The sequence below is a fragment of the Tamandua tetradactyla genome, chromosome 25 (assembly GCF_023851605.1).
Source record: "Tamandua tetradactyla isolate mTamTet1 chromosome 25, mTamTet1.pri, whole genome shotgun sequence".
Taxonomy (NCBI): Eukaryota; Metazoa; Chordata; class Mammalia; order Pilosa; family Myrmecophagidae; genus Tamandua; species Tamandua tetradactyla.
The window spans coordinates 38,507,789-38,533,596 of NC_135351.1; the positions used below are offsets into that span (position 1 = coordinate 38,507,789).

At 47.6% G+C, this 25,808-nt stretch overlaps 3 protein-coding genes across 4 annotated transcripts in view; 2 read left to right on the forward strand and 1 right to left on the reverse strand.

Annotated features, from left to right (window-relative positions):
- The first annotated feature begins 376 nt into the window (after positions 1 to 376).
- SMIM28 (small integral membrane protein 28) lies at positions 377 to 4,474 on the forward strand. Its single transcript, XM_077143692.1, has 2 exons — positions 377 to 528; positions 3,661 to 4,474. The coding sequence occupies exons 1-2, from the start codon at positions 430 to 432 to the stop codon at positions 4,057 to 4,059; spliced, it is 498 nt and encodes a 165-aa protein (XP_076999807.1). The 5' UTR covers positions 377 to 429; the 3' UTR covers positions 4,060 to 4,474.
- Positions 4,475 to 11,078: 6,604 nt separating this feature from the next.
- Positions 11,079 to 16,015, forward strand: HEBP2 (heme binding protein 2). The gene is made up of 4 exons (XM_077143285.1): positions 11,079 to 11,205; positions 11,513 to 11,648; positions 12,394 to 12,574; positions 15,465 to 16,015. Exons 1-4 carry the CDS (start codon positions 11,125 to 11,127, stop codon positions 15,661 to 15,663), a joined length of 597 nt encoding a protein of 198 aa, XP_076999400.1. The 5' UTR covers positions 11,079 to 11,124; the 3' UTR covers positions 15,664 to 16,015.
- A 3,273-nt stretch (positions 16,016 to 19,288) lies between these two features.
- Positions 19,289 to 25,808, reverse strand: part of NHSL1 (NHS like 1) — a 124,877-nt gene continuing 118,357 nt past the window's right edge. For both annotated transcript variants that reach the window (XM_077143286.1, XM_077143287.1), the window contains 2 exons: positions 25,206 to 25,338; positions 19,289 to 21,453 (listed from right to left, as the gene is read on the reverse strand). In XM_077143286.1, coding sequence (XP_076999401.1) covers positions 20,778 to 21,453; positions 25,206 to 25,338 — 809 coding nt within the window. In that variant the 3' untranslated portion in view covers positions 19,289 to 20,777. The remainder of the gene's footprint in view (positions 21,454 to 25,205; positions 25,339 to 25,808) is intronic.

Sequence of the window (25,808 nt, forward strand, 5' to 3'; positions counted from 1 at the left end):
TGAACCAGAAAATCCAGAAATCATTAAAGGGAATTCAGCTGGAGAGAGGAGCAGGCAGGGAAGGGAGAGGCTGTTATTTACCTCCAAATATAAACAGCTCTTTATTAACAGGACCATTGGCTGCCCTGTAATATCACTGATGCAGGAACTGCCCCCTCTGAAGCCACTCCACAGCTGACACCCAGTGCCAACCCTTGTAGGGACAGGAAACCCGTCCAGAGGTGCAGATTTAAAGAGTCAGTCCTGAGCTGCGCCTCCGGTTCGCTTCTCTTTCCTGTCGTCTGTCACCCAAGGACAAATTACCCTCCGCCCTGCCCGGGCCGCTGGAGCCTGGCCAGGAGCCGGCAGCCTGCTGACAGCGGGCAGCCGGGCGGACGCGTGGCAGGAGAGCCGGGCAGACGCGTGGCGAGGCGCCGGCCGGACCCCGGCATGCCGGCCAGCAGCTGGCAGCGGTTGGGCCCCGCAGGCAGCGGCGTGGAGGAGCGGCTGACCAGAGGAGCCAGCCGGCCCCCGGAGACCCAGCTGCAGGTGGGTGCTCCGCACGGATGCCTTTCCCCTCAAACTATCTCTGCCAGCTTTAAAACCAACAATGCCTGTCTTCTCAGGATGTCATGTTTCCTGGCAACATTCTGTATTATGGGTGTGCCAAAAATATGAATTCACTTACCGCGTGGCCTAAGGAAGTAACTCGAAAATTACTTTTTTCCCCACCCTGATCAATCTAAGTGAAACGTGCCATAAATATATTCTAAGGGTCAAAGAACACCCAAAGCTGGGGATTTATGCCTCTTGGTTGCAACTTCGTTCTTTGCTCAGTAAGTAATGTCTGCATACACACAAATAAGGGATTCTCTTTGATTTCTAAGAACTGGGAGAAAACCTGGGACTTACTGCAAGAAGGAGAGCAGGGGCTTAAGGAGGTTGGTATATCACCAAAGTGGTCTGCATCAGAGTTAGCATTAAAGAGAAATATTTGTAGAAACTCCAAAACTCAGAATAAATTTTATAATCAGAATTTCTTTGCTGGAGACACAAAAAAGAGGGAAACAGACCGACATTGTTGTTTTCTGGGAAATCAACTCATGAGTTGATATTTAAGTTCTCCAAAGCTACCTTTTACAGAAAAAAAATTGTATATATATATATATATATATATATGTTATAATATGTAAATATTTAATGATAAATCCTTCAGCAGTTATGCCTTTAATTCCACATTCCTTTGAAATCCTCCTTGACCAACAAGGTCTTTGAGTGAATATGCGGCATATCAGAAAACATTAGAAGTTAAGAAACAGCTTTGACAGAAGTGAACAAATTAGAACATTTGACTGTAAGAGTGAAGATATCCTTTCCACATTAAAAGAAATTTAAAATTTTAACCAATGTACTATAAATCATTAAATAAGTAAATTAAGGACAACGCAATAAATTTGTCCTATCGCTCTGTGCACCTCTTAATGGAAAGCAAGCAGAGCTCTTTATCTCAAGAAGTCATCCTAATCTGCTGTATTAGATCAAAGCCCTCTATAGCCTCTTGGCACAACAATAGACCTACCAGTCACAGGAAAAGACTGTGCCATTTCTTCCCTCCCAGATTTTAGAAACTAATATTGACGGTACTGTAAAAGGCATTATTGTAAGTGATAGGGTCTATTGCATAAAGCCTTTTTAATAAAACACTAAGTACGCTGTGTATCCATGAATGTTGAGCCAACAGGGTGTAAAAGGGAATTTAAAATGTTTCCACAACTGGCCAGGAACTGTTCTTTCCCTGTTTTAAGTAGAGAACCCAGGAAGGAAAATAGGTAATGCAACACAGTCCATGTTTGTCAAGGTCGAAGAGTGATTGCTTTAATAACCAAGGTAAATAAATAAGAGCTTAAATATTTTTAGTGATCCATCTAGAGGGAGAAAAGCAATCCTAGTTGAACTTCTTTTTTACTCCAACTTGATTTCTTAATAATTGTAGTAAATCTATTTATGAGTTCATTTATTCTTGTAGCTTTTGTAAGCAAAATCCCTTATAACATCACAATGGATCTTTAAGTTCATAATTCTGATAATAAACTTGATGATGCAAGAGAAAACAGCAAGAAGCCATAATTAGAGATGTAGCCTAAAGTCTCAAAAATAAAACACATTTATGTTACTAAAATCTTATTTTTTTCTGAAAAGATGTATTGATTAAAATATAAATCTAGTCATGCCTGGTTAACTTCATTTTATTTTCCAAACTTATTAATTTCTAGCCTTCTTCTGGTTGTCTTTAGTATTTTATTTTCGAGTAAATTTGAACAATATGAGACCTGGAGATATAAAGATCTATTATTCACCAAATACTTTACCCATATTCATTTAATTTTCATGCCAACCCTTCAAAACAGATGTTATGATTTCCATTTCAGAGAGGAGAAACCCCCCACGTAGCAGGCTCAATACAGGGCCCATGGCCACATGCGTGTATTAGAAGGTGACACTGGACACGGGACCCTGGAATTCCAAGCCAGAGTATCAGACCCCGCGGACAATGCTCTGCTGCACGAGAAAATCTTTACTTTTTATGCAATTTAAGCTAAAATAGCTTAAGTCATCAAGGACAAAATATCTGGCAGAATAAATGTTAAATAACCCCTTTAATTCTGAGTCAAAATAGTACACCTGGTGGACAAATTCTTCAGGGGATGCAGACGATACCATCAATGTGGGGACACCTGTCTCTAAAGAGATCAGGACCAGAGAGATGTTGGTCCTTTCTACCAAAAGCAAAGAGCTCTCACAGTGTCATTATTAGGAGTTTTGTTTTTACATAAGTAAACAGCTTCATTTTCTTGTTTGTTCTAAACACAGGAGACTTTCCAATTTTTTCTTTCCTCCTTACTAGTGGATACAAACATTGTGCTTTATATGGTAGAGAAACGTTTCCACTAGGTATTGCTTTATTATAGCTTTATGAAAAGTGATGTCTACACAATGAGAAATGTATCTGTTTCTTGTATTGCTTTTCTTCCTGGCTGCTGAAGACTAACTTCAGGCCTGTTATATTAGCCATGCCAGCAAGGACCACCGTTATATCTGGTGCACCTATCATAATGCGGTATCTTTTAGGTTGTCTGAGAATTTATCTGCAGCTCTTTTTAAAAAAAAAATCTAAATTTTCTATTATTTGTCCTAAGAATTTTACCAAGTCCATTTAAGGGATTTTTAAAATTTCCATCCTCATCAGCATCAGTCATCAAATAACAAAGAAGTGATGTGGGATGTGAACGCACACAATGTGAGGTTTTGTTCCAGAATTAAAGGATTTCAGTAAGTCCTATCTGATCCTTGTGTGGTAATAAAGCATTATTGGTCTGATCCTAAACATAATAAATATATAAATAAATAGTAAGAGCTCCCATTTGAAGAGTGGAGTGGTGGGCCTACATACTGAAATTTATTTTCAATTTATTTAGTTTAGGAGAAATATCATAGGACATCATCAGTGCACACTTTTCGACGCTGTGAACTTGCACTTGACCATGCAAATTCACTTTATTTCAGGGAGGCTCCAGCCCACTGGCCTGGCTGCACGACAGAGGGGATTTGAGAGCTGCAGGCCTTGGAAATCCCGGGGCCTTCCCTCCCGCCTTCTAACTCTTTTTCCATCCCCAACTCCAGGGCACCCAGAGGCTGAGCTCCTCCCAAGAAGACATGGAGCCCTTCCTGTGCATCCTCCTCCCAGCCACCTCCCTGCTCTTCCTGGCCTTCCTGCTTCTTTTCCTGTCTGGCCGCTGCAGGGCACCGAGGGCCCAGGACGGGGTTTTCAGCATTGACCTCCCCGAGCGGCCGCCTGCCTGGGAAGCATCTCACCTTCTGCTGGCCGTGCCCAGGGGTGACGAGCAGCACTTCCCGGACTCTCCTCTGCCCCTCCAGGTGGATGCCCTCTCCATGGGCTCGCCACCCTCCTATGAGGAGGCCGTCAGGCACCTCCCATGGAGGGGAGACACTGGACATCACTGGCATGGAGAGGGCACACCTGGATTGGCTCACCTAGATTGGCTTACCTGGATTGGCTGAGCAAAAATAAATAGTTTATAATAAACCGTTTAAAGCCAGCTCTCCGCCCTTAAAAGCCCACCTGAGAGGGGGAGCTGGCCACATGGACCCAGTAGCAGCTGTTCACTGGCCCCTCCCAGATGGGTGGGGCACTTTATTTGGGCTGGGGGAAGACTTGGCAAGTGTCCATCAGTTCACCCATTTCAAGTTCCTTAGGGAAGAGTTTCCCCAAGTTTTTCTAAGGAGACAGTTCTCTTCTAAACTGTATAATATCCCTGAGAATAACAACCCATTTCTCAATTCTATATGAGTTGAGAAAGAAATTAGAATTGCTAATAGGTAAAGAACTCTGTCTAAAGGGAAAGGAAGTTGAGGAATGTTGGGCAAGCCAAAGATCATTGCTTTTGCTCCAAATAAAGCTTTCCTTCCTACAGCAGTTTTTTCAGGGCCTCTCGTTTCACTTTTGATAGCTTCACATTGATAGAAAGTTCTAGAAGAAAGAAAAGATACCTCTACAGCTGCAGTGAAGGATTGTTGCATTGCAATTCATGGTGAAATGTGTACCAACATTAATACTGCAAGAACAGACATTTGTGGATATTTTACTTAAAAAAATAAATAAAGCACCTGCAGTTACCTCCTTTGTAGTTTCTCATGCTCACTTGTCTTCTGATTTGCTTCCTTGATGGGGAGAGGAACTTGACTTAGTTACTTAGGAAGGTCTCACACTAGATTTGCGTCTGCTACTTTTACCAAGCAGTATCAGTAGAAATCAGTTTACTGCTGGAAAATAAAGGTTTAAATGTTGGACTACCTGGTAACGAGACTCAGAGGTCCGTAGCTCTAACAAGCAGCTTCAAAACCGCGCAGTTGAAATTCTTGCTTTACAGATGTCAAAACCAGAGCTTGGCTAGGTTGTGGGACTTTTCCAACGTTGCATTCCTGGTAAGAGGCAGCCTATTTCCTGGGCTAAAGCACCTTCCACCATACCATGTGAGCTCCCAGAAAAACTTCACACTGGGATTTCAGCCCCTGCTCCTGGTTGGACCCGGGCTCTGAGCGCCACTGAGTTTAGGAATTGCTTCACCTGTCTGTCTGACGGTGATTTTCAAATGGGGAGAGTAGAGGTGCATCATCACCACTTGGGCGGCAGGTGGGAACACCTGCGGCATGGCGGGGAGGGCAGGCACGGGTGACACGGATAACCCTTAAATGCTCATTCAAGGCTATACCTTTTATTTATTTTTTTTGCATGGGCAGGCACTGGGAATCGAACCCAGGTCTCCGGCATGGCAGGCGAGCGCTCTGCCACTAAGCCACCACGGCCCGCCCAAGGCTATACCTTTTTTTTTTTTTTTTTTTTTTTTTTTTTATACATGGGCAGGCACCGGGAATCGAACCTGGGTCCTCTGGCATTCCAGGCAAGCGTTCTTGCCTGCTGAGCCACCATGGCCCACCCAGGATATACCTATTTACCTGAGAAATAACTTTTATTGTTTTCATGAAACAAAATGCAAAACTAGACAATCCTTTTTATGGTTCGAAATGAACAAAAAATGGCTGTTTTTTCTTTTTACCTTTTTGATACGACGATTTTTATGGTATACATGAAATGTGGCATAGTTTTAGAAAAATAACGAAGTAGGCAAAAATACCATGCATTTCTTTTTTAAATGCAGTCTGAAAGAAATAATAATATCTTTGAGGACTTACTCAAAATATAGCTATTTGGGTGAAAATCAACAGGATTTCTTTCAGGACAATTGTACTGAATAATTTTTTAAGAGAAATAAATAAGCAAATGGAAATGAGCACATCAGGAGACAACCAGCCTTCTTCAGACTCTTTTTCAAGTTTTTTTTCTCCTAAGAGTCAAGTTCTGTATGAGACTGTTGATTCTTTTCCACTTGCCACTTCTTCTACATTCTCCCAGTACCCTGATTTGTTTCACCTATCCTGAAGCCACTTGCTTTAGGGAGGCATGGCCCTTCTAACTCCAGGAGATAATTCATAAAGTTCCATCATGGCAGTCTGGATCCCTTCACCAGGGACTGATTTGGCGTTCAGGACCTAAGGGGAGCTCTATAATGGAGGAGGAGTTTGTCCTAGGAAAGGCTGCATGTGATGCCTGGAGCTGCTGCAGCCATCTTGCCACCATGAGGTGAGGCAATAGCCATCACTGAGTTTGAGGATGGCACCATAAAAAGATGGAAGACACTTGGATTGATGACAATGTAAAGCAGCTGAATTAACCCTACAACCTCCTATATTTTAATGGGAACAAAATTCATACAGTTTTAAGCCAGTAAGCCAGGCTTGATATATATATACATAGACAAAAATGTCGTAATTGCTACAATTTCTAAACTATTAAGGAAATCATTGTCATGTTTAAAAAATGAAAAGTTTTTGTAGGACGTATTTGAAATAAGAAATCAATGCTAGGATGCATTTAAATGTTATCAGTGATCTGGGGAAGGAAACAGGCCCTTTTATGGAACCAAATCAAAACAATGAAGCAGACAACCTATAAACCAGGAATTGCCAAACTGCAGCCCACAGGCCAAGTCCTGCTCATGACCAGTTTTTTTTATAGCCTGTAAAGTAAGAAGGGTTTTTGACATTTTTTACTGGTTGGGGGAAAGGAAAAAAAGAATATTATCTCATGACACATGACAATTATGTGAATTCAATTTTCTATGTCCAGTAATAAAGTTTTATTGGAACACAGCCCCGCCCATTTATCTACCTATGGCTGTTTTCACACTACAAAAGCAGAGTTGAGTAACTGCGACAGAGGCCATATGACCCACAAAGCTTAAATGCTCTGTCTTCTGGTCCTTTACAGAAAAAGTTTGCCGACTGTTGCTTAGTCTCATGGATTTCAACTTGGTTGCACACTGCCAGCACTTGGGGGTCCTTCAGATATATCTGTTGTTTGGGATCCCCCCAGATTAGCTAAGTGAAAGTAGGGACCAGGGGTGCAGCCAAAGGTGAGAGCCGTTTCTCTAGATGGCGGGAGGGGGGCTACAAACACATGTGTTCCTCTACATCAACGTGTGTAAATGAGAGGATTAGAGAAAGCTAAGTCTGTAAATCAGCGCTGAGCCAAACTTACAGCTGAACGTTCTCTATAATCTCTCTGTGACGTCCCCAGCAGAACATGCAGCAGCAGCTGCTGCAGCCCACAAAGAAGGGTCCCCGGGCAGAATGCAGGGGACACGGGGGGAAAGGACCCATCCCTGCCTGGATGTGGGCACGTGGACAAACGTAGGTGCTGGTGGCAATGTGGGGGCCAAGGAAACCCACTAACAAAAAAATTAACTCAGTAACAGCTAAGAAGAACTTTAGGAAGAAGGAACTCTGGCCAGAAAAAATGAACGTCCATCAGGCAAACAAGAACCCATGAAACTTTCGGGGATTTTGTAAAGGAAATGTTTCCTTTCCTTTACAAAATTTCATTTCCTTTACAATCAGAAGAAAACATGAACTTTTAGGGCCAAAGACTATATTCATCTTTGTAGTTGCAAAAAATAATATAATTGTTAGTTTTTTGTAGTTGCTTTATGGGGCCTTCCAAGATAAAAGTGCCCAAGGTTCACTAATGAGACGTGAGCTCATGAGTACAAATAAACTTAAGGCAAGGAAGCTAAACTACGGGCATCTGAATATTCCAGGAGGAAGAAGAGTGCCTTTCTCTCTTTCCTTCCCTACCCTCTCCCAGTGGCCCATCCTGGAGTCAAACTGTGATCTGCCGCTGGCCTCCCGCGCGTGGACCTCATTCACAGCATGAGGCTTGTCATTGGGCTTGTCAACCTCAGCTGCCTTCATTAATTGTATATTACACATCTTATAACATGAATGTCTCCAAATTTAGTTTCAGTTTTGCTACAAATAAAATGTCCTTACCCCCAAGAAAAGGCATGAATAACTAATAAAAGTTATTCTTCAAATTAAAATTTGTAAACAACAAAATAGATTGCTTCCTTTGTTCTTAAAAAATAAATCCCTGCAATAAAATAAATTTATATTCTCAACTTTGCAATGTCACCCAAACAAACTCAGGGCCAGAGCTTCCTGAGGAGACCACGACACAGGCCCGGTGAGCAAATGAGACTGGACAAGTTCACGGAATGTTCCAGACCCCTTGGGCAGGGTGGTTCCTCTTCCAGGCTCAGGAGCATCAAAGCACCATGACACCTGTGTTCTAGCGAAGTCCTTAGGAGGCAAGCCCAGTTCCCACCAGTTCTCCAAAGTGTAGCCACCAAGAAATAATGTAATGATTCTATGGCAGCAGTGAAAGCCCAAATGCAGGAGTGGAAGGGAACATCTTACCCACCCCCAAGTTTTTAGGAAATGCTTCTTAATCAAAGGATTCGTCGGAAACATTCCCTGAGCTGCATCAGGAATTCAGTCTCTCTTAAGTGCTTCTGAGAACGAGAGCTATCTAATTGTGGAGTGTGTGGTTGTCTGCTTTCACTTTCAAACATACACCTTTTCAAATCAATAAGTTAATGAATACACACCGTGGCCTCAGGAGTTATATTCAGCATTACTTGGATTAAAAGTGATGTTTAATTTTCAAAGGAATTTCCAGCATTAGCCTTTAGCAGTCTTATCCTCAACCCCACATTCAAAGAATGTCTCTTCCTTTTCTGTGGCGCGTGGGGTTCCCAGGTGTGCCTAAAACCACTCCATTGCTCTCCATGTGGCTGAGAAATCCATGACTGGCATTCATTCAGCATTCATCAAGCAATTATGTATCAGGTGCTGGGCCAAGTGCTTAGTGTAAAAAAGGGCTTCACGTGTTGTTTGCGTCTGAATAATAGATGAGCACTATAATTCTCATCGAAGCTGAAGGAGAATCAGTCAAAAGAAAAGGTGACATTTTATCATAATAAAAATAAATCTTGCTGATTTATTATGAAATAATAAATTTCATGTAGATTTTGCAATGAGTATAAAACCTGAACCTTCTGAATTTCATTGAACTTGTTCTAATTGAAATCCTGTTACTTTGAAATAAATTCTTTCTTTTCCCTCCTTCTGTTCTTTATATGATGAATTACTACCTTGGAAATATAGATAATTGGGCTTGTCAACCTCAGCTGCCTTCATTAATTGTATATTACACATCTTATAACATGAATGTCTCCAAATTTAGTTTCAGTTTTGCTACAAATAAAATGTCCTTACCCCCGAGAAAAGGCATGAATAACTAATAAAAGTTATTCTTCAAATTAAAATTTGTAAACAACAAAATAGATTGCTTCCTTTGTTCTTAAAAAATAAATCCCTGCAATAAAATAAATTTATATTCTCAACTTTGCAATGTCACCCAAGCACCTACTACATAAGTTAAAATAAACAGGCTACTTAAAAATAAGTTCTTATTCATTATTTACCTTTCACTAAATAATTCAGATTCACCTCTGCATAATAAAAGATGTGATACAGCCACTAGAAAGTGTCAGGTGTCTATAGGCCTGGCTACAGCGAGGAAAGGGGAGGCAGTCGATTGCCTTAAAAGCGCCAGGCCCACCCAATGGGTTATCATTTGGCCATAAAAGAATGAAGTATTGATGCTTGTTTCAACATGGATGAGCTTTGAAACCATGATGCTAAGTGAAAGAAGCCAGACTCAAAAGACCACATACCACAGGCTGCCATTTGTACAAAACGTCCGGGAAGAGGCAGATCTATGGAAACAGAAAGCAGATTGGTGACAGCCTGGGGCTGGGGCATTGGGGAGTGAGGGCTAAAGGATTGTGTTTTCTTGTTGGCAATGATGAAATGGTCTAAATTTGATTGTGGTGATGGTTACACAACTCTGGGAAGAGATTCAAAACCACTGAATAGGGCGCTTTAATGGGTGAATTGGATGACATGTGAAGTTGATCTCAAGTCTGTTATAAAAAAAGAAAGAAAGAAAGAAAAAGTTTAAGCCTCATATTAAAAAAGCTCAAGGGTCTGCCCTCTACCTCCCACCGCAGCCAGTCAGATCTGGAGGGATGACTCTCAGGGTTTGCTGAAAGTTCAAGAAACCAGAGCAGATGGGAAATCTGCGGGCGTCCTTGTGACCCAACCCAGCTGCCCCGCGAGGGGCCCGCGACCTTGCAGGTGGACGTGGCCCGCGGGGAGCGCTGGGCCCAGCGCTGCGGAGAGCAGGCGCCCTCTGGCCGGAAACCCCACAAGCGGCGGGGCCTCGGCTAGCCACCCCAGAGTCCGGCCGTCCGCAGATTTGGCGCCCGGCTCCACCTGCTCCCCAGCGCGACACCCAACATTCAAACTGTCATTGCAACACGAGGGCCGGACAGTCGCTCCCGGTGCGAAGCTTACGTGTTCCCGATAGCCCAAAGGGGGAAGCAGGGCCAGGGCTGGTCTATCCACACCACGGAATGCCCCCCAAAAGTCCCAAGGAAGGCAGTTCCTGCTGGTGGGCGAAGGCAGGCACAGAAGGACGGATATTGTACGATCTCACTGAATGTGAAATATCTAGAAGTAAACTCACAGGGACAGAAAGCAGATTCGAGGTTACAGGGTCTGCGGGACCGGGCCGAGGAGTTATTGCCTTAAGGGTAAAGACAAGGTTTGAAAATAGATTGTGGGTTGGTTGCAAAACATCATTTTAGTAATTTTTAACCGTACCACTTAAAAATGGTTAAAACGGCTTATTTTATTATAGATAGATGTTACCACAATAAAATAAAATTTGAAAGTAAGATCGGGGAGGGAGGAACCCCGAAGAACGCCCTTGCCAGCCCGGCTCCAGGCTGAGTCTCCAGGCTGAGTGGGGTGTCTGCCGACCCCCGCCCGGGCCCTGGTCCCTGCGGGAAGCCGGGGAGGCCGGCGCGCCCCTCCCGGCCCAGGCCCGGGCGGTGTCAGGTGGGCTCGGGACCCTCACTGCGGGCAAGCAGGGGATCGCCGGGACGGGACTCGGGGTGCAGGAGGAGGAGGACCCCGGGCTGCCCGGGGCGGGACTCTAGGACCGAGGGCGGCCGCGGGCGGCCGGGGCGGGGAAACGGGAGCGGGCGGGCGGCGCCCAGTGCGGCCTTCCGGACGCAGCTGTGTCCCCGGTGGCGGCCGATGGCCGAGGTGGCCGAGCCCGAGCCCGGGGCGGTCCCGGAGACGCCGGCCTGGCAGGCCCCGGAGCCTGCGGGCGCCCAGGTAGGGGAGGCCCGGGACAGGGGAGGCCGCGGGGCAGCTCGGCCCGGGGACGGGGGGCATCGATTTCGGTCCAAAGGCGCCTGGGTCGCGGCGCGAGCCCCTGCGCGGGTCCCGCCCCGACGGGAGCGTCCGGACGCCGCGCGATGGTCTGCGGGCGCCTGGGGAGCCCATCACCCCCGACCCCGGGGAGCGCCTCGCGCCGAAGGGCTGGCTGGGTGCTCGGTTTTAAGGCGGGCGGGGGTGGGGGGCGGCCGGGAGAGGCCCTGCGCGCCGCCACCCGCCGCGGGGGTGCTCTGTGCCTTTCCAGCCGCAAAGTTACGAGATCCGCCGCTACGCAGCCGCCAAGTGGGTGAGCACCGCCGTGGAGTCGCTGGACTGGGACTCGGCCGTGCAAGCCGGCCTCGCCAAGCTCAGCGGCTACATCCAGGGCAGAAACGAGAAAGGTGAGGAAAGCTCTCCGGCGTCTCGTTAGCCCGGTGGTGGCGGAGTCCCCTGGCTCGTCGTTGACTTTTCGCTTATTAAAGAAATAGCCTGTGTGATCGAAAAAGCCCCGGCTTCCCGGAGCTGAAGGCTGGGGGACGGCTCCCCTCGGGCCCCGAGCCCTGCGGAGGCGGCCGGGCCGCTGCTGCTTTCCAGCCTCTGCTCCTCCCTGCGCTTCTGCTGCGGGAATCCCGGCTCCTTGCAGCCAGTGAAAGTCCCCTTCAGGATGACTTGGTGTCTGGAAGGGACAGGACATCAGCAGGCAGGAAGGACACAGAGCAAAAAATAGGGACGCTCAAACACAGCCTCTGCTTCTGTGTGGGCTCTCTGGAAAGTTATGGGACATGAAGGGTCCTTTAAGACCTTATGGGACCTACGGAGCCCAAGGGACCTCAGTGTGTGAATTGTAAAAAAAAGAAAGAAAATACCTGGGCTGTATGATCTCTTAATTTGCCTTCTGTTCCTAAAACGGAATCATTTCTTAACCAAAATTGTCGATTGCTCACAAAGTGTTTAATGTGGGCTTGTGGTTAACATCAACCTTATTTTTGTAAAGGTGAAAATTATCATAAAGGCAAATATTTATGTTGATAGCGTAAAGTAAATAAATTCGGCTAAAAAAGAATACATTAAATAAAAAAATCAACATTACAAATTTGCTTGCTCTTTTCCTTGCTCATTTCAATATCCATTGTTATGGTCACCCAGAGATGACAATGCCGATGACAGCGCCAGTGACGAGCTTCGTGGAGCCCGGCCCAGGCCCCTTTAGCCAGTCCAGGGTCACCGTCTCCCTGTACGTCCCCTCAGAGCAGCAGCCCGCCCCGCCCCAGCCTTCAGAGCCCGGCGTCTTCATTGAGGACAGAGCCGAAATGACCGTGTTTGTCAGGTGAGTGGCATCAGCTGCAGCCCTGCCAACTGCTCCTTTTACCTGCCTGCAGGTGGGTTCACACCTGTGCAGGCTTCTCACCCTCCCAGAAACACAGTTCGAAGATATTTTGTGGGGCTTTCTCCTGGCTTAGTTTCACATGCATCTGAGCTCTGTCATAAGATACAAGCAGTTCATTTAATGAAAAATAAACCAAGCACTTTCCAGATATGACACAACGCAGATCACACACACACCCCCACACAAATACCTGAGAGCACAGCATGTGCTAATGGTTACCTTTTGGATCCTGCCTTCCCTTGGTGGACCCCTTCTCTCCTTCACTCCACCACTAGCCTGTCAAAAAACTGTCTCTGCTTCCTCCCCTCCCATGTGTTCCTGAGACCACCTCCATCTGGTCCCCCCTCCCCACCTCGTCTCCTTGGAGCCACTTCAGCTGCCCTCCCCAGGGCCCGTCTATTTGTCACAGAGCTCTGGTTCTGCTCCTATGCCACCCAGGCAGCAGCCCATTCTGTCCCTTGAACCCATTTGTCCTTTAGGGTGAAGGTCACTGCCTTGTCATTCTCCTCCTGCTTCTTTCCTTCCATTGGCCCCTCTTCCTCTGGACTGCCCACTGAGGTGGCTTCGACCCCGGAGTGGCTGTCAGCTCTGTTCGTGCTCCAGCCCTGATTTCCCTCCCTGCTGGAACGCTCCATTGGGGGCGGGGAGGGCGTCCACTGCAGTTGCTCTAAAGATGGGCCTCCCTCCACTTCCAGGCCTTCTCTGCTCGCACTGCCCATCTGCCAGCCCCTCTCCAGACAAGGCCTGCTCGGTCGCCATGGCTATACTCTGCCCAGACAGCTGGTCCCCAGGCCCCACCCACTGTCCTGTCCCCACAGTTCCTTCTTCATCTCTCAGGGACCTTCCTGCATGCTGCTTCTGTATACCCAGGGGTCTGCTCGCTGCCCAGCTCCCCACAGGGTCACAGGGAGCTGGGCAGCGACATGGGCAACATGGGCAGCCCCCCTCCCCCACTGGTGGTGCCCTCCACGTCCCCCCCCCCCCCACTGGACACAATACACACTTTCCAAAAGTAAAATATGTTCCTCCACATCTCATTACTTTGACCCCAGGCAAGTCACCTGTTAAATATATATGATCATGGTACCTGGCCATCTTGTGGGGTTGCTATGAAGAGCACGTGAATTAATTTATGCAAAACACCCAGAAGGTGCACGGGACACACTGGGAGCTCCAGCTCCCTCCTTCCCCTTCTCTTCCTGGAGAGCCCCCCTTATCCTACAGGGACCAGCTAGGGTGACTTCGCTGCTCAGAGGACCAGAGAGGATTTATAACTAGGGGGCTCAAGATTTGATTTCAAGGAAGAGGTGGGATCTGAACATAAATTCCTTCTAGGCAGAAAACCTAAGAGATGGCTATTCATAGGGAAGTAAGTAATAAATTAGTAGCCAAAACATTTCTTAAGATACAGTTCACAATGACATTCAGTCAACCTGCTGGAGAGCATAGGACAATCTTAACCGCGCCCGTGCGGTGTTTGAGTTTACATGTACCTGCATAGCTGTGCATAGACACTTATTCAAGGAGGATTTGAAGGTCAGTACACGAGAGGAATGATTCTAGGCACTGGGTAGACACTGTTGAATAAAACGGGCATGGTCTGTACCCCCAGAAAGCGTCCATTTTATCTGAAGAATAAAATAAGGCTGGTATTTTCTACTGGCAAATGGACAGTAAAACTAATACTAACAAAGGCATATTAGGACTCTTCATTTCTAAGTGCTTCTATTCTAAGCCTTTTTAGTCAAGTCCATCATATTTACATGTCAGCAACATTTCTGTTGCCAGTGTGCTGTCGGGGTTTAATCTCAGGGTATTTTTGTTTATGTGCTTTAAGATCTGTGATTATACCTTTTTCCATTTCCCCCCGCTTACCTTTCTTCCCCTCTCCAGGCCACCTCCTGGCCTCTGCCCTTGGTGGCCCCCATCCCATCTCTCCTCTGCTGGCCTGGACCCTCCCCAGAGCTGGTCTCCTTTCCCGCCAGCTTAGCAGCCTTCGCAGCATCTCGCAGGTCTTTGGCGATGTACACGCGTCTTTCACTGGCTCTGACTCACCTTTCTGGCCTCATTTTATGCCTCTCTATGAAATTTTTTCTTTTTTCTTTTTTTTAATCATCTTCTCTCTGCAGGGAATGCTTTTCCTCTGTCTGACAAAACCATCCTTTCCAGGCCCAGTGAGCTAAGACCCCACCACCACCCTGCTCTCTGTATATCCCCACAGTTCCTACAGCTCTCTGATCCCATCTCTCTTAAAACCCCTTTCAGAAAAACCCCTTTCTCTGTAAAGAGCGAGCTGCCAGAATGCTTGTCTCTTCCACTAGGCTATAAATCAGAGGTCACAACTGTTTCCTATTCTAATCCAGTGCCTTCTCTTTTCCTAAGGAGAGGAACGAGGTGGAAATATTCCATGGAAAATGGAGAGTCCAGGAGGGTGTTATTTAGGGGCTGTGGTTTGGCTCTTTCACCAGCAGCCTCTGCATCACCCAGACCTGCCAAATATGCATTTGAGCAATCTCCCCAATTTGAAGTTTGAGAAGCACAGGGTTAGTGCACCTGAGATCATATAGATTCAAGTTTACCTGTCATCAGATGGGACCTAGAGCTCCCGCTGTGTCTCTTCGGCATGTCCAACATCACGTCCAGCCTGGGAGCCAGGGGAGCAGGGACCAGTGCTCTGCCGAAGGGGGCAGCTCTGAAGCTGCACTTCATACGGCATCACGCCAGCAGCCCTGCTCTTCTTTTCAGACATACACTGGAATTAACTTCTTCAATCATACACTAAGATGAAATGATGAAACTCATTCATGGCTGTTCATTCTCTCCTTCGTAGGTCTTTCGATGGATTCTCTAGTGCCCAAAAGAATCAAGAACAACTCCTGACATTAGCAAGCATTTTGAGGGAAGATGGCAAAGTTTTCGATGAAAAGGTTTACTACACTGCAGGCTACGACAGTCCCTTCAAATTACTTAATAGAAACAACGAAGTGTGGTTGATTCAGAAAAATGAATCCTCCAAAGAAAATGAATGAATGAAAGAAAGTTCCATTGCCAGGGGCAGAGCTAGTGTTTAACAGACATCAACACTGTCTATAAGTAGAGTATGTGCCTGGTATCTTCCAGCTGAGAGCAATCCTATGACTTGAGCTTCTTTCCAATGCACCTTTTTAATGTTTGAAGCTTTATCTGGGTACAGAAAATGGGGGGCACTATTCTATAACCATGTAAATTGGGAATCATGACAGTGCTCTGTCTTTCTATGAAGAGCCACAGAAATGCGATGCTGCTTCCCCTCATTTCCCTTATCCCAGTTGGGTTGCCTTTTGGTCTGTGTCATTTGGATATCATCCCCTCCAGATATTATCAGTAAAGATCTTAAAGATGTGTCCTGTGTCAAACTACTAGGCTGTCAGGTCTGGAGAAGTGAAGTTCAGTTGAACACAAAAATTGAATTATCTTCTCCAACTGCCGTGGTTGCATTTTTTGTTGAACTCTCTTCCCCATCCCCTTACTGACCCACCATAGAAGAAAACACAAGATCTGCAAGTGTTAATATCTCATGACACAGAGTAAGCTTTTAAAGGTAGTGGCTTCTTAATCAATTGTGGCACTTGGTTAAGGCATGTGTTTTGTTTTGTTTTTTTAAGAAATGAATACAAACATAATTTACATTTTTTAAGCTGAGTATTTTATCTAGTACATCTAAAAAGATATCTTTCTTCCCTTCAATCTCCTTGACCTGGAGACAATACACTGAGGTACCTACATAATGGTTTCCACAGCTGTTATGGGCTGCCTTCTGGGTGTCCCCCCCTCCATAAAGCCATCCCAGTTTCCCTCTGAAAACTTATATAAGATGGTCACTCCCATCTCTTCTTTGCCTTGTTGGTCAGATTTTTCTGGAAAGAGTTGTCTTCAGTCTCCTGGAGCCCCAGGCTGTGAGGAGGGAGCTAAGGGACCATGTCAGGGAATTGAGTCAGTGGCCCCCCCAGCCCCCACTGCCCTCCACTCTGCTTCCCACAGGGCCATGCACTGAGCTTCATGCATATGTCCTTTCTTCCTAAGTTATATGTTAAAGTCTGAACACAATTTATTTCAACTCTGTGGAGATGACCTCTCCACTCATTTCAGTTCCTGGTACCATGCCAGGGCTGGGGCATGGCGATGAGCAAAGATGCTCCTGATACCCCTCTTTGGGGCTGGCTAGTCACGTCTGCCAGTCTTCTCTTCCCTCCACCTTTCTGCTGCAAATATAGCATGAGCCTGGCAGACAAGGTCCCTGTCCTCCAGGAGATTTTCATTCTAGAGCATGAGAGCCCAAATCAGAATGCAATTATTTTAAATCACAGTAAGTGACATAAGGAGGACGAGCTGTGGTGAGGGTACAGAGTGGCTGAGCAAGATGTGGAGGACTTCACACAGGTGGTCAGAACAGGCCCCCCAAAGGGGAGACATGTGAGGTTGAGTGACGAGAAAGACATGGTCAGGTGCAAGCAGGGTGAGTGGGGATGCGACTTAGGTATAGGAGCCAGTGGCTCAGCATTCAGGACCTGGGACAAAAGCTGCTTGCACTGCTTGCTAAGCAAAAGGGAGCTGGGCCACAGAATCCGAACAAAGAAAACTGCTGATCTTATTCAAGGTTTCAGGAAGCGTAGTGTTCAAGGATTAGTGGGGCTTTCTGAAGCATTTGGGGTTTGACTGAGCAGCAGGTGGGGTGGGAGCAGATTGAGCTGGCTCCTCCATCATGTTGATCAGCAGTGGCCTCAATCTGCTGCCACCCCACCTGCTGCTCAGTCAAACCCCAAATGGGTAAGCTGCATGTGGGAACTGAGTGGCGGCAGTGGGGGTCACCTCCATGCCCACGGAACTGCCAAGGGACACAGTTCTTCTGTCCCCATGGCTCTGGCCTCTGCAGCCAGATACTCATTCCTCAAGGCTATTCCCCTCCCTAGGCAACCCAGCCCAGGGGCCACTGAACCAGAACCCACGGCTGCTCCACTGCTCCTTTTACGTTTATCCTGACACCTGTGGGTGCATTTGGCAGGGTGGCTAATCATGGGGTGCCTTTTCCCATAGATCTGAAATCTTTTGTGCAGCTCGTCCACAATCCATCACGCTTACCCAGCATGTGGCAGGTTCTTAGTAAATGGCATTAGTTTGGATTGCCCCAGCCCGTGCTCATCCAAGAGAGGCTGGCTGTGTGGAAGGGAGTACAGAAGGCCTGGCTGCAGGAAGCTGTGCTGCAATACCTGGGCAGCGGGTCATGGGAGAATTGGATCTCAGGAACCAGGTCCACATTTGATTCTTAAGACCCTCGTTTGACCCACCAGTGGTAGTGTCCCTGTTCCCTCCACATTAGATTCACCTGCAGGACTCATTTAAAAATGGAACTTAGAACAGAAACAACTGAAATGTCCCTGAGGCTGAGCCAGTAGCGCCATGCCAGTGCCTCTTAGCCTGTCCTGCCAGACACCCACCAGGCACGGGGCCAAATGAGATCAGGGTGCAGAAATGCCCTCCCCTGCTGCCTGATTGCCCTGATTCCATCCCCTGGGAGCAGCAGCAGATTGCAGCCAAGTCTTTAGAAATAGGAGGGGGCAGAAGTCAGACCAACACTGAGGCCATTTCCAACTGCAGACCAAGTTGCCAGTTTCTCACCCTGTGCTTGAAGAAAATAAGGTGGAATAAGCTAGCCCTGGGGGTTCTGCCTAGACAATTTGGCAAGGGGTTTCAGGGTTAAGGAAGGGCGCCGCCAGCCCTCCTGAGGCTTATAAACATCACACGGTCCACAGAGAGAAGTGAGCCCCCGCCTATGTAAAGGGATAGCAGACATCTCAGGAATGAGTATAAACCATCTCCTTGCGTTTCCCACCTTCCTGAGAGAGGTTCTCTAGCTCTCCACACACCCTTCGTCTGAGCCATCAGTCCAGCTGTCCTTCGAATTTCATCCTGGAGTCCTCAGGACTTCATTTGTCTATTTCAATGTGCCATCCACAGTGTCTGAAGTCACTGTCCCCTCTTACATGTCCCCACCTCCTGCAGACACCTGGGCTTCCTGTGCTGCTGCTGTTTGGACCCAGCAACGCCCTGGGTAATCCTGTACAAGACCTAGCTCAGGACTCAAGAGGCAGGTGACAAAGAGAAACGCTTCAAATATTTACAGTTGCTTTATGCAAAACAAGTTTAAAACCCAGTATATTCTGTTTATAAAGGAAAGGAAGATTCTGTTATGGTATTATGATTACTTGCATATAAATGATTTAAGTATTTAGTTAAAGTCTTCTGATATCCATGTACATTTTCATCTTTTTTAGGTAGCTAAAGAAAATGTTCATATTCAAAGCCAGCACCACTCTCATAAAATTCAGAAGATAAGAGCCTGGCCCTCCATGTAGTAGAGAAATTTTTTTTGCGAATGAGAAAAAGCCCTTCTGCCTTGAGCTAGGTGTCAAGTCTCGATTTCTGATTGTGGGTATGTGCTAGGGACAGGAGGGGAAGTATAGTGTTTCCTTCAGATAAGGGGAATGCCCTTAATTCTTTGGGCTTGTCTTTCCTGAAAGACCTGTCTAAAATGGATATATAAAGTTTTATTATACAAATGACTGGAACTGTGCAGTCCAACTTAAGAGGATATTTTCATACCAAAAACAAAAAAGGTGACAATTGGCAGCTGCATTTTATTTAGGCAAAGAATCACAGTGTTGTCATTGTACATCCTTTGAACAAAGAAAATGAGATTCTGCTTTTACTGAACCAAGGAGAAAAGCAGCCTGAGCGGGAGGAAGTTGGGAGGGGAGTGATAAGCATATTACATTAAAATAAATTATGCACTTTCTTCTCATGTTTGAAAATGTAGAAATTCTAGTTGAAACAGTAATTAGCAAACTCAATTAATTATAAACAATATAGAAACACACAAACCAAATGATGCAAAAAGTCTTTTTAATCTAGAAACTCATTTCCCAGGGCTAATTAATAGCCAAGCCCTGCCAATTTGTGTCAGTTTATTTGACTAACAAGAGCTATTCAGCATTTTCTTCAAAGTAAGATAATATAGAATAAATTTTGATAAACCCTTCTAAATTAGGAAACGATACTGCAGGCAAAGGAAAAATAGCTGTAAATTTTTCTTTGGTGTAACCAAAAGTTTATCCAAAAGTTAGCAAATGTTGACATCTCAAGTAATAAGAAATTGCCAAATGGGAGTTTAAACTCTGGTACAAAAACAGGTTGTAAGTGGAAGAGCTCCACCCATAATTCTGTAGTGCAAGTTTTCATTTTTAATTTTGAAAAATAATTTTATTTAATAAGCAGGAAACACATTCCAGCAGTGTCTCATCTCCTCCTCTCCCTTCTCCCGCCTTGCACCCGCCCCCCGCCATTTGGCTGCCCCTCCAGGAAGAAGTGCACTTACAAACCACCCCCGTCTCCCCAACTCAGGCTCCAGGGTGCGTGCACGTGGCTACACACCAGCAGGCACCAAGGTGCCAATTCCACAGGTTTGTCATTTTCACAAAAGAGAAACCAAGCCTTTTTTCCCCAGCAAAAAGAGTACCTGAACCAATTCGTCACATAGCCCTTCCCCAACCTCTTTGTGTTCACGGCGCCAAGCCTTCCTCCCAAGCACACTTGTGTGCAAAACCTTATGTTCTGTGCGGCGAGAGGCAGCAAGTCTCCCCGTCCTGCTGGAAGCCGCGGCTCTCAGCGTCCCCGGGGAGCTCACCCTCCTCCACAAACGTAATACTTCCATAGCAGTTCCCGCCCGGTCCGGAAGGCTCCGTTGCTTCCCCACCTTCACTCCTACGTCCCCATTTCTGTACATGCTGTGTGTGTGTGTGTCTTTTCTTTTTTTTAATAAAATGTGTTCCAAAAAAGCCTCCCCCCATGCGCGCACACACACACACACACGCGCACACACACACACATACAGCATTCAGTGAAATCATCTTCCCCTGGAAGCACTTTGGGAAGTTGAGCTTCTCCTCGCTTCCAAGCCGCAGGGCGGGTGCTGGGCGCGCCCCCCGCAGGCCGGACCTGGCTCCGCACCTGCACGGAGGGGCGGCAGCGGGGCTTCCTGGAGAAGGCGGCGCAGCTACCCTCGGCGGCGGCAGTCACGCCCCGTCCCCTCGCCCTCACGCCCTGTCCCCTAGCCCTCTTCCCTCGGGGGACCCGCGCGCTGTTGGGACAGGTCCCTGCCCTCGGGGTCCGCGGACTCCTCGCCCTGGTCCACGGCGGGCCCCGCCGGCCCGTCCAGGGAGCCCGCCCGGGTGGTGCCCGCTGCCCGGCGAGCCCTGGCGTCCCCCGGCTCCACGGGCTCGCCCTCGCCTTCCGAGATGACGGTCATGGCGCTGCCGTGGGTCCGGTGGCGCACGCTGTAGCGGCTGCTGGCGGCCGACGGCGGCGTCCGGCTGCGGCCCGCCCGCGCGCCCGAGAAGGACAGGCTCCGCGGCATCCAGCCCTCGTGCCGGGCCCACTCCTCCTGCGCGCGCCGGGGCCTCCCCGGGGAGCCGCTGGCCGCGGGCTCGGGCCGGTCGGCGGCGGGCTCGGGCCGGGGCGTGCGGAAGCGCGGGTCGGTGCTGCGCAGCATCTCCGCGGCCGACATGCGCGCGCCGGCGTCCGAGCGGCTGCCCTTCTTCAGCAGCAGCGCCTTGAAGTTGTCGCTGCTCGTGCTGCTCTTCCGGACGCTTCTCTGGATGGACCCCACCTGCTTCGGGGGCGTCAGGCTGGGGGTGGCGCCCGTGGGGGTCACCGGCGGGGACGGAGAATGGTTTCGGGAGGGGTCGTCCTCAGAGTCCTTACGGCCGAGGACTTTCCTTTTGGATCTGAGGTGGAAAAACAGGAAGACGGGGGTGAATTCTGTGGGCCAAAGTCAGGGTGTCGGCTCCATTAATTGAAATTCAAATAACTTAACTACTAAATCTAAATTTTAAATTGTGATCACCAGCGATTTACAATTTGGACAGACACACATAAGAAAGGCTAGGCCACTGGGTCACAAGTCCGAGACCCAGCTACAACTAGCATCTTCTTTCATCTGCACCCCGGCTGCAATATCTTTTGAAACAAACCTCGGACATCCTATTCAACTTACTTACAAAGTTGTTACTAACTGCCGTTGTTCATTCAGCCCTCCCTTATTGGGCTGATCCTGAGTGCGTGCTGACCCGCCCCTCTTTCTAACGCTCCCTTTTCTTTTCCGTGCCAGCATTTGAACAGGCCTGACTGATAAGCAACTCCCAGAGTACCCCCGGAACTGAGCTCCTCCCCAGCCCAGGTTCTAGAACAATCCAACAGCTTCCCAGTCATTCTCAGTCATTCCAGATTCTCCCAGGACCCCATGTGAACACCTGGACAGCCAGTTTGCCAAAGTCCAGGTCCTATTCCATGACTGGACCAGGTCCTATTTCCTGACTGACTTTAGAGAACCTTCAACTAATCATGAAAAGGCGGGGAATGGGATGGGCCCTGAGAAAGGAGAGGCAGATCAGGGAAAGGAAATGTCTTCCCAGCATTCACTGTGCTCCCCACGGCTAGTAGCAGCTGTCCATGCCCATGAGCCACGCCGCCCCTGGCCCATCTCTTCATTTCAACTCTGGGAATGTGTCATCAATCAGGCCGCGCAGGTGGGCCTTGCTTTTTTTTTTTTTAACATGGGCAGGCACCGGAAATCGAACCTGGGTCCTCTGGCATGGCAGGCAAGCATTCTTGCCTGCTGAGCCACCGTGGCCCACCCATGGGCTTGCTTTAAGGATACTCCATACAGCTCATAAAATAAAGACATGGGTATAGCTCTCTTCCTGCTATAAAGTTCTAGAACGTGCAGTAAGGAAAGGCTGAGAGTGTGATATCCATGCATGGAGGTTAAGAGCTGGATTTGAGCCCTGCCAGCTTCTAGCTGTGTGATCTCAGACAAGTCACTCACTTACAATGTACCTGTTTCCATACTTGTAAAATGGGCCTGGTGATAGCAACCTCGTGGGCTCGTGAGGACTAACGGTGATAAAGAACACAGCCTCTGGAGTCACACAGACCTGCTGAAGCTCTCTGCTGTGTGACCTTAGGCATGTGAATGTTCTGAACCCATTTCCTAGCTGGAGAAGAGGCTTCAATACACAGCTCACGGTTTACCAACAAAGATGAAGGCAACAATAGTTGGAAAATGTCAGGCCTAGAGTAAAACAAGCCCTCCAATGCCTTCCTGCCGCAGGCTCCGGCTTCAGTGCTGCTCTGATACCACCTGTACCTGGGAGCAGAGTGTTATGGTGGCCAGCTGGTGGCCCTGGGCTGGGCATTCCCAGTAGCCTCTCCACACTTCCAGCTAAAAGGAGCAGCCAAAGCCAGGGACAGGAAGTGGAATGGACCCAATGAGAGGCTGAAGGGGCCAGAGCTGGCGTGGTGCCTGCAGAGGGCTGGCCTGGCTTTGTGGGCTTCAAGCCCAGCCAGTGGGACACTGTCTTGGTGGTCCTGCTCAGCCTCTCCAAGAGCAGCCCCCCCCCCCCATGAGTCAAGGACCAAGTGGCCAACCCACAGGAAGAAGAAAGAAATCGCAGGAGTTTAGACTGGACAGGACTTCAGAGAGGGCCTGGTGTCACACTCTGGCTCACAGAGAAGGTAACCGAATCCAGACAGCAAAGTCACATGGCCCCAGTATGAGAACTTTCCATGGAGTGCACGTGGCCACACCCCTTCATGGATTCCCCTTCCATGGCAGCTGTGCCCAACTCATCCTTTCAGGTACTGGCTTGTGGTATAATTTTTTGCTGGGTTTTTAAATGGTCAGGCTGTAAGCTCCAACTACATATACAAAAGCTGCGTTCCTTAAATGTAAATGCAGAATGGCTGAGAAAAGGCGGGGTTTCAGAAAAGCAATGCTGTTTCTCAAGAGCAGCTGTCCCTAAAATGAGAATTAAATCTAAATGTACAAAGGTACACAATCCCTCTCTCCCTTTAAATATATACACACATACAAGATGGCTATAAAAAGTGCACTTAAATAGTTAACTTTTTATGGCTGCAAAACTAATTATTTCAATAAATATAAAAACTTCACACCTCAACTGGTGTTCTACATTTTCCATCTGGCTTCAAATCTGAAGTGAATTCATTTGCATCATAAAATTTGAAAGCTGCATTTCAACTGAGCTCTTCTTTATTTTACATGACAAGCTGAGTTGCTGTAGGACATGAAAACAAAGACCCCCAAATGTGACAGCCTTCAGGGTGGCCTTCCATGAGGTTGGCTCATCTATGACCAAGGCCACGGTGGAACAGGGCCTGGCCCCCGGCTCCACCCTCGCCAGCGCCCCTGCAGCTCGCCTGGCCTTCACTTCCATGGGGCACACATGGGGCAGACTGGGCTTCTGCATTGGCAGGAGATGGGACTCTTTAGGGGAGAAACCAAAAATTTCTCAGTGCCTCAAGAAGGCTGCTGAAACAAAATGCAGAACAGCCCTTTGGCATTATTTTTGGGCAAAGCACATAGTAATTTGGCCCACAAGATTTGGGTTTCTCCCCGAGACAAGTATTTAGTCCACAGAGATGGTCTCTGTGGGTCTCTATTATAAATATACATGCGGGTGTAACCAGCAGCCCCATGTATGCCACACTAAATGAAAGCCCAGGATCTTGGAAAAACTTCCTCACTGTTGGGTTCCAGTGGGTTTCATTTAATTCAGGAAGGGCTGCTAGAGAGCTTATTATATGTCTTCCATGCTCAAAGTTGGAAAGAATGTCTGTGCAAACTCCAAGAAATGCCACCAAAGTTGATTTCAAAGGATGTAGCATTTTTCATTTCCGTGTTCTGACAAACAGTGGGATGACTACCTTTTTATTTTGAATGGGATCAGAGGAACCTGTCAGAAAATATTTATAAGACATTACGGTTTGAAATAGTTGCCCATATATAATCTTATCAGTTTTCACTAGTGGGGGCATTTGGCTGTTTACAACCAGAAAAAAAAAATGGTGCAATAAATACAACTATAGCACTACATCATACTCACTTTCAAAGTTGACCATAAATAGAAGGTAAAACTGTTCAGGCTGTTAGTGTGAAATTTTCACCCAACATTTTTGTTAAGCCCAATCATTTCTGACACCTGTAGAGGGCACTAGACGTACAGAGAAATGCACTAATTTTATTGCTTTCGCTCCTGCTTAGACAGAGATGTGCTCTTTTATTGATGCATTAAGTAGCCAAGGAAACTGTACTTTTAAGCCCTGATTTTTCTGCAAAATTGAAAAATAATAAGACACCCCAAAGAAATGAGGCATCCCGTAGAGTTGGGCTGCGCATCTAAGGTCAGAGAACACTGTACACCTAACCCAGCCAGGTACTTTGTCACATGCCCACCAAGAGGCACTTTGCGCCTCTGTCCCCAACATCATCAGAAAAATCAATGCAACAGAGGCAAACAGAAATTGGAGACAGAAAAGGAACAAAGAGATGGAAACACGATTTTTAAAAAATCAACAGGAAAGTTAATGACTCATGACTGGGTGACAGAAGAAACCGTAAGAAAAATAAACAGAGGGAACATTTGGAAAGGGGGTATTGCAAAATAGATTCAAGTACCTGTGGATAGCCGCAAATAGGTCTTCCGTGGTCCTGGGCCTACTGGGGGTCACAGCCTCATCACCCCCATCTTCCCTGAGGGCATCACAGGTCTCTGAGGAAGAAGCCACTGCGTCTGTCTCCAGCAGGGCAGCTACAGAGAGTCAGCGGGGAAACCAGACACAAGGGCGTGAGCTGAAGTCTGTAGCCAAGCTCCCCAGACACACTCTCCTGCCCTTGTAGAGAAGATGAGGACCCCCTGGAGACACGAGCCGACCTGGGCCTTGATGCCCACCCACGATCTCCTCTGTTCGAGGAACGACTCACCCCGAGTATCTCCTGCATTTTGTTGTGCCGTTTCTTTGCAGCCCCTCAGAGGGGAGGTGGCACGTTCCTGCTTCACAGCCGGCATATTGCGGGACAACCCTACCCTGATTCCTTTTTTTTTGACATTTCATACAATGCGAAGTTGGCAAGCTACCCTGGAAGCAGCACAGGAAGGCTGTAAGCGGCTGGCCTGAACGTGCGTGCCTCTGATCTGCTCTCCCTGCTTCCATGTGGGGACAGTCAACCACAGGGTTTGCCTCAGCTGCATTCGGACAGAGCAACTGAGAGAGAGAGCAA

What these genes read in the sequence shown, in the direction of transcription:
- HEBP2 (XM_077143285.1), top strand. Translation starts at nt 11,125, where the DNA reads ATGGCCGAGGTGGCCGAGCCCGAGCCCGGGGCGGTCCCGGAGACGCCG. An exon ending in CGGAGCCTGCGGGCGCCCAG is followed by an intron (nt 11,206 to 11,512) that starts GTAGGGGAGGCC and finishes GTGCCTTTCCAG; the next exon opens with CCGCAAAGTTACGAGATCCG. An exon ending in CCAGGGCAGAAACGAGAAAG is followed by an intron (nt 11,649 to 12,393) that starts GTGAGGAAAGCT and finishes ATGGTCACCCAG; the next exon opens with AGATGACAATGCCGATGACA.
- SMIM28 (XM_077143692.1), top strand. Translation starts at nt 430, where the DNA reads ATGCCGGCCAGCAGCTGGCAGCGGTTGGGCCCCGCAGGCAGCGGCGTG. An exon ending in CCCCGGAGACCCAGCTGCAG is followed by an intron (nt 529 to 3,660) that starts GTGGGTGCTCCG and finishes CCCCAACTCCAG; the next exon opens with GGCACCCAGAGGCTGAGCTC.